This window comes from Pteropus vampyrus, unplaced genomic scaffold, assembly GCF_000151845.1.
Source record: "Pteropus vampyrus isolate Shadow unplaced genomic scaffold, Pvam_2.0 Scaffold31, whole genome shotgun sequence".
Classification (NCBI taxonomy): domain Eukaryota; kingdom Metazoa; phylum Chordata; class Mammalia; order Chiroptera; family Pteropodidae; genus Pteropus; species Pteropus vampyrus.
This window is the reverse complement of record NW_011888812.1, coordinates 1,377,535-1,385,214: the sequence shown is the minus strand read 5'-3', so window position 1 is coordinate 1,385,214 and position 7,680 is coordinate 1,377,535. Positions and strand designations below refer to the sequence as shown.

At 32.2% G+C, this 7,680-nt stretch overlaps 1 protein-coding gene and 1 pseudogene across 1 annotated transcript in view; both read right to left on the bottom strand.

Moving 5' to 3' along the window:
• Positions 1-7,680, bottom strand: part of PDHX (pyruvate dehydrogenase complex component X) — a 59,206-nt gene that overhangs the window by 13,405 nt on the left and 38,121 nt on the right. The window contains exon 7 of the mRNA XM_011356814.2: positions 4,480-4,627. Coding sequence (XP_011355116.1) covers positions 4,480-4,627 — 148 coding nt within the window. The remainder of the gene's footprint in view (positions 1-4,479; positions 4,628-7,680) is intronic.
• On the bottom strand, positions 6,121-6,238 carry LOC111737866 (annotated as a pseudogene).

Here is a 7,680-nt window from a genome sequence, read left to right as displayed (position 1 = left end):
AGGATTCACGAATCCTGTTATTATAGTATCATGGAATTTTGCATAAACAACAGCTCATTCCAAAGGCATGCTGGAGATTTCAGAAAGAGATTAAGACGCATTACCATAAATACTGCAGAACTGTCAATGGTAACTGTCAGCTGCTCATTTAATTCATAGCTTTTCTAATTCAAATGTCCAGAAACACACAATTTTTTTGTTGTTGTTAAAAACCTCTCTAGAAATAGAAACATAAATGGATTTCCAGTGATAAGAAACTTTTAATGATAACCCATACAAAAGGCTAGGGTCTGCATAAATTCAAATATGTGGACATAATATAATCTTTTAAAAACTCCTTATGCTTACTTCTCATAGCTCCCTCAGCTGGTGATTTCCAAATCTACCGCCTGAGTCCATAGTCCTCACTTAAAATTCTCTGCCCCAATCAGACTCGAACATTTAGTATTCTTCGGTTGATCACTTTTTTCATCTTGAAACACCATCTCTTATTGGCTTCTTTGCCACTATATGCTTCTGGTTTTCTTCTTCTCTATCGTTAAGTAATCTTCAGTTTCTTCCTTTGAATGTACCCAGGTGAGAACTTTCAGTTCCATGGTTTTGATACCATTTATATGATAATGATTCCTCCAATTCTACCTCTAATCTTGATGTATTTGGAGCTTCAGACTTATATATCCGATTTTTACATGACACTTCCACTCACATGACTACTAGGCATCTCAAATCTAACATGTGCAAAGGAAATTTTTTCAAGTTTATTTATTTAACTCTTTATTACAGATATTTTCAAACATACAGAAAGGAGAGTGTTGGTGACACTTATTAAGGAGAGAGTAAAAAACAGTTTGTATAAGAATATTGGACATTCTCATTTGCATATTTTATAAAAGAAAGTGTGGAACATGTTTATAGAATGTTACATATTATAGCTTAATAGAGGAGTGGAGATACATAGGACACACAGATAATGTGGGCTCTTTGAGGAAACACCAGAAAATTCCTAATTGCAAGGACATATAAAACCTGGATCATGCAAAGATATTACACTAATTTATACCTCCACTAAAACAGTACTGCGTCCTGCCTCATGAGAGGTTAAGAACCAGGGAAATCAACCCATAATAACCTTTATATCATAACTAAACAAGTATGATTTAAGACCTATAAAGGGAACTTCAATGGTTAACTTTTTGAATATTCATCACTTGCTCTGAAATAGCTTTCCACTTGGTTCTTTGAACTTTTAAAAGCTGTCAGGTTTTATTCTTATGTAATCTTGAAAGACTATATCTAAACTGATTTATCAGTCCTGCTTTCACTTAGGATGTAGAACGCCACAAGAGAAAGTTATTCTCATCCTAACAGGGCTGGAGGAAATACAGGGTAAACAACAAAATCATAACTTCCTTGAGACTATTAGGGAACTGAGTTAGGAAACAGGTGAACTGAATGTCAGAGAGTGATGATTCCCTCCAAGAAAAGACAAGCACAAAAAGTGATTAACCACTGTCTGAGTATGGGAAAGTATAAAACAGAGTATGGGCTGACAATGTGCATAAACATACGGGAAATATGAGCAGAGAGATAAAGACAATAAAAATATTCCAATGGTAATCTAGAGGGAAATACCACGTTATCAAAAGTAAAGATTTTTTTTCATAGTCAAGCTTCACAGACTTAACACAGTAGAGGGGAAAAAAATCAGTGAAACTGAAGCTAGGTTGATTTTCTAAAGCAAAAAACATTATGAATATATTCTGGGGCTTTCATCATGTGTCAAAGTAAAACATGAAAATAATAGCATTATTTTCATAATGCTATTATTATTAGGAGGAAGAAATGTAGGCAAATTGTTGTAAGGTTCTTACATTATACGTTAAGTGGTGTAATAAAAATTTGAAAGTAGACTGTGATAAGTTAAAGAATTATATTGTAAATACTATCTAAGGGAACCCACATAAGAGGAGGAGAAATAAAATTGAGAAAAGTAAAATAGGATCAAACAAAAAGTAAGTAATCTAAAAGGAGACAAGAAATTAGGAAAAATAGGAAGCGATGGGACAAACAAAAAAGGACAAAATGGTACAAATGATAACAAATTGTACAAAGAAAAAACAAAGGATAAATTCATTAAATGTGAGTAGTTTAAACATCTTAAATAAAAGACAGACTGTAGGACTGAATAAAAAAGAACTATACGCTTTCTCCAAGAATCCAGTTTGAATATAAAGATCTAGATAACATTAAAAGTAAAAAGATTTTAAAAAGTATAATGTAAAACACTAATAAAAAAAGCTGAACTGGCTATATCAATATCAGATAAAGAAGGTTTGAGGATAAAAAATATTATACCAGGAACAGGCAGAGACATTACATGACAGGTCTCTTCATCAACAAAACAAAAAAAAATCCTAAATGTATATGTGCCTAATAACACATCTTTAAAACACATGAACCAAAAACTAATAAAACAAAAAGGAAAAAACAGATAAATCCACAACCACAATTGGGAGTTTTTAATGCTTTTCCTTCAAGAACTGATAGAACAAGTAGATAGGAAATCAGTAAGGCCACAGAAGACATGATCAACACCATCAACCAACTTCAACTGTCATTTATAGAACACTTCTCAAAACAAAAGTAGACTATGCATTCTTTCCAAATACTAATGAAACATTCGTCAAGCCTGACCTTATTATAAAATAAATCTCAGCAGATTTGAGAAGACTTAAATCATACCAAGTGTGTGAACACAATGGAGTGAAACTAGAAATCACAAAAGAAAGTGGAAAAGTCTCCAAATATTTGAAAATTAAACTTACACTTGTAAATAATTCAAGGATCAAAAAAGAAATCACGCGTGAAATTAGAAAATATCTTGATTTAAATCAAAAGGAAAATAAAAACATACCAAAATTTATGTGATACAGTTAAGAACTGCTTAAAGGAAACTTAAAAACATTATATGCTTATGTTAGGAAAAGACAAAGTTTATTGATTTCAGTTTTCACCTTAAGAAACTAAAAAAAGAGGAACTAATTAAATCAAACAAAGGAAGAAAATAATAAAGATGAGAGCAGAAATCAATGAAAACAAAAGTATGGAAACAATTAACGAAATGAAATGCTGGCTCTTTGAAGAGATCAATAAAATTGATAAACCTTTAGCTAGAGTAATGAAGAAAGTTAGAAAACACAAATTACTAATATCAAAAATGGGGACATCAATTCAGATTATATAGATGTTAGATATATAATAAAGTAATATTATGAACAACTTTATGCCAATACATTGGTAACTTACATGACAAATTCTTTGAAAGACACAAAATACCAAAGCTCAATTAAGAAGAAACAAGATAACTCAGATCTATCTAAAAAATTGAATTCATTGTTAAAAATATTCCCATAAAGAAAGCCAAAAGCTTAAACAGCTTAACTGAGACATTCCACCAAACGATTAAAAATAAAAGCAATTCTACTCAAACTCTTCCAGAAAATAAAGGCTGAGAAAAACATTTCCCAACTCATTGGGTGAGATCCGGTAATACACACAAAAAAATCTCAGTAAAAGAAAACTACAGGTCAGTATTTCTCATATGCACGGATTTAGATTCTTAGCAAAATTTTAAAAAATGGAACCAAGCAATTATGAGAAAACTGATGATTAAATGAGTTGTATTCACTCATGAATGAGGAATCACTCATGTAAACAAGGTTGACTCAACATTTGGAAATTAACAAATAAAATTCACCATAGTAACAGACAAGGAAAAATAATCTCAAAAGATGTACAAAAAGCATCTGACAAAATTCAACAACCACCTTTGCTAAAAATCTCAGCAAATTAGAAATGTTTCCTCAACCTGAAAAAAAAAAATCTACAAAAACCTACAGTTAACATTGAAGATTGAATACTTTCTCCCAGGATTAAGAATAAGGCAAGAATGTCTATTTTTACTACTTATATTCATCACTGTACCAGTGCAATAGTGCAAAAAAAATGAAATAAAAGTTATACAGATTGGAAAGAAAGAAACAACACATCAGTTCATGCTAAAGATTCTTATGTTTTCAGTAACCTTAGTTTCAATTGATTTCGGGGAGGAATATTACAAATTTAATAACCTAAAATGCACTTTGAAGAAATTAAAAAATTAGAACCTGTATCAAGAAGAGTGATATCTAAGACAAAATTTATAATATGAAACATGCTTAAACCACTTTTGGATTTTAAACTTTCTAAAACGTTAAGGACTGCTTTCTTCAGGTACCATACCAAAAAGTATGATTTATTCAGTACTACAGAACCAATTTATTTCTTATAGGAAAAGAGAACTAATTCTTTACCCTAGCATTAAATGTGCCCAGATGATGAAACTGAAATAAAAAGCTACAAAATGTACATTTCATAAGTAAAGGATTTCACATGATAGTTAGCATGTGTATTGCATTAAGTAAATTCAACTTTACTAACCTTTGATCAGATTCTGTCTAACTTTTAAGACAGCTCCAAGGTCACAATCAGCAGTAGCATATGCATGAGGTACAGTACTTTTAGATTCAGTTAACCTCTTGGCAATAACTCTTCGAATATTGCTAGCGGGGATTTCAATGAATGTGCCCTGCAAAGAAATAGCAATCTGTCCATTAAACCAAAAAAAGGAAGGGAGGAAAAAAACAAACTTCATAATGGAAATCCAGTCTCAGGTACTTAAGATAATAATGATTAATACAGGAAAAGTACAATTAAAAATTCTTATTATAAGGAGGAATGCAAGAAATTTGAGGAGCTTTAACTTTATAACATGAGACTGTAGAGAAAACTTTATAGTTAAATGACTGTAGAAAAAATTTAAAAATTCATGGTTCAGTTGTGAATGGGACATTTTATATGTTTAAGATAATTAAGAACTCTAACAAATCATGAATTCTCCCATGAATGTGTGTGCGTGCATGTGCACATGTGCACAAACACACACACACACTCCCAGAGATTCCACCTGTAAATAACTTTTGTTACAAACATCATTTCTTAATAAAACTCAAGCAGTGAATACATCGACAAACCAAATAAAAGCAATTCATACTTATAAAAAGACATAAAAGAGAAAAAGATGATCAAATATACTGGATAATCTGCCAAATTATTTCTATTTTGGTTTGTCATTGTAAAAATCCACCTGTGTACCTTATTTCCTAAAATTCATAATATAAAGTATGAATGAGATAATAAAATCTTCCTGTAACTTTACTGTAGTTTTTCCATTCTGTTTCTTAAACCTCTAACAAAAGCATGACAAATCTTAAACTATATCTAATTCAATCTCTGTCCTTTATTCCATCCTGGGACTGGGTTACAATAAATTCAAGATAATACAAACAGGCAGAAAGTACAGCTGATTCATTTTTTTACAAATGTTCTCTTATGGAATTAAACATTTTGTTAGCAAAGTACTCGATCAAATAGAATAAATGCTCTCTACAGACCATAAAAATTTGAAAGTAAGGTTTATCTTCCTAATTTGAGTAACTTAGTTTTTAAAGAAATAAAATTTGATTACACAGAAACTTTTAGTGTATGTAGTCATGAATGTACATTTAAAAAATCTGTTTCCTATGAAAACTGTACTGTTTTCAATTCTTTTAAAATATTATATTGATATTTCCCCCTGCCCCCTTTAATTCCACCCCCTTCCACCTCTGACCTATGGATGTTGCAATTTCCCTTTTTTTAAAGAACTGGGTCTCTGAGGGTGGGGCATCTCCTCTCACATGCTCGCGGCATGCAGCCGGGGTATGGTCTGTGGCTTCACCTGGGGCGCGAACCCAGGACCTTCTGCATGTAAAGCAGACATGCTAACCACTACACTATGAAGCCACCCCTATATTAATATTTCTCCATTAGAAAGAGCAATGTAGGTTTCCCTCTTTGTTTATTTATTATGCTTTAAGTGTACATTCAATTTTATTTTATTTTTTAATTTTTTTAAATTTTTTATTAATTTTTTTTAGGCGAGGCAATCCTTGGTTGACCTCACAGATTACAAGGACCTTGTCAGTTTACAATCCCTTATTTTCTTAAATTTATTTTTATTTTTCATTTATTTATTTTTTGTGCCTACAGCACTGGTCTTCCTAGGTGGTCTCCCATCCAAGTACTAACCAGGCCCAACCTTGCTTAACTTCCAAGATCAGACAGGAACGGGCTTGTTCAGGGTGGCATGGCCGTAGACCATTCAATTTTAAATAAACTTAATTATCCTGCATTAATTCTAATGGGAAAGAAATGACATGAAAGGTATTAGGAAAGGAAGACAGAGAGGCAAAACAGAGCAAGTTGAAAACGAAAGAGGACTGTCATACTGCATATACCTGAGAAGAAAAGAACAGTCTTTATAGTTCTTCACAATGGGACTATCAATTCCCTTAGCCAAAAAATAAAACATATCCACAAAAGGGAGCTACTATCAGCTACCAATTATTAGTACCACACCCAAGAAAAAAGACATGAAAAGTACAATGATTATAGAGCATATTTATTGTACTAAAAGTACAATGATTATAGAGCATATTTATGGTGGAACTTGTAGTAAATTTAAATTGAATCATAATTTCTTTTGGAAGTCAGCACTGTACAAATTTGGTTTGTGCTAGAAAATCTGCAAAACAAAGCATTTGGAGTATTCTACCTTTATGACTTTTAGCTAACTACTAAAATAGATTGCCAAAAGTACTTGTAAAATATACGGTAATGGTTCTTATTTTCTCTCTCATTTAAATCTGAAAAATAAAAACCTAGTCAGATGACATTACCTCTGCATTAGGCTGTCCAGGAGTTGACACCGGTGGGATCATTGGCCGGGGATAAGATGGCTTGGCTGTGGCCTCTGAGGGCAAAGGCGCAGTGGGAGTTATTGGAGGGGCTGGGGTTGGTCTGGTTTCAGTGATCTTGCCCATCTGTTTTAACTGGACAAGCTTGAGAGCATCCCTGGAGATAAGAGAGAATTAGATAACCATGATTAGCAACAGGAACTCTTAGAGAGAAGATATAGAAATATATAGATGTCAAGGCTACGACGCAAAATGAATTATTTGAGCTAGACAAGCAAATCTTATCTCTTACCTGGTCTGCTGATTCATATTATGTGTCCAAAGGCTACAATATTTGTATATTTTCAAAAACCAAACAATTTGGGGGTGGGGGGGAGGGTCATTTGGTAGATTAGCAAGTCATAAATTAAACCATACCTTCATTCTTTATACTCGTGGAATAATTTTCACATAGCATTTATAAAGTGTCAACTTTATTGTACCTATGACTTCATTAGGATATCTGCTCAATCATTGTTTATTCTAGTGCAAATCAGCTTGCTTATGGCCAGGAAATCACACCACTGTTAATTTTGCTCAATACAAACTAATGTAATTAACCTAACTCACAACATCATTTAGAATATAAAATAACTAAAGTAGGAATAAACTAGCTTTTGTATTTCTTCTTAAGACAAAAGTATCTTTGCTTTTTTAAAAGGATATAATTAGACTACTTAATATGGCAAGCTCTCAATTCTTACCAATTAGACAAACAGGGAGTAAGCATATTACTTTAAAACATTAACTCAATTTGAAAAAATGTTAATGTTACTGCCAATAGAAATACGACACATATCACTAC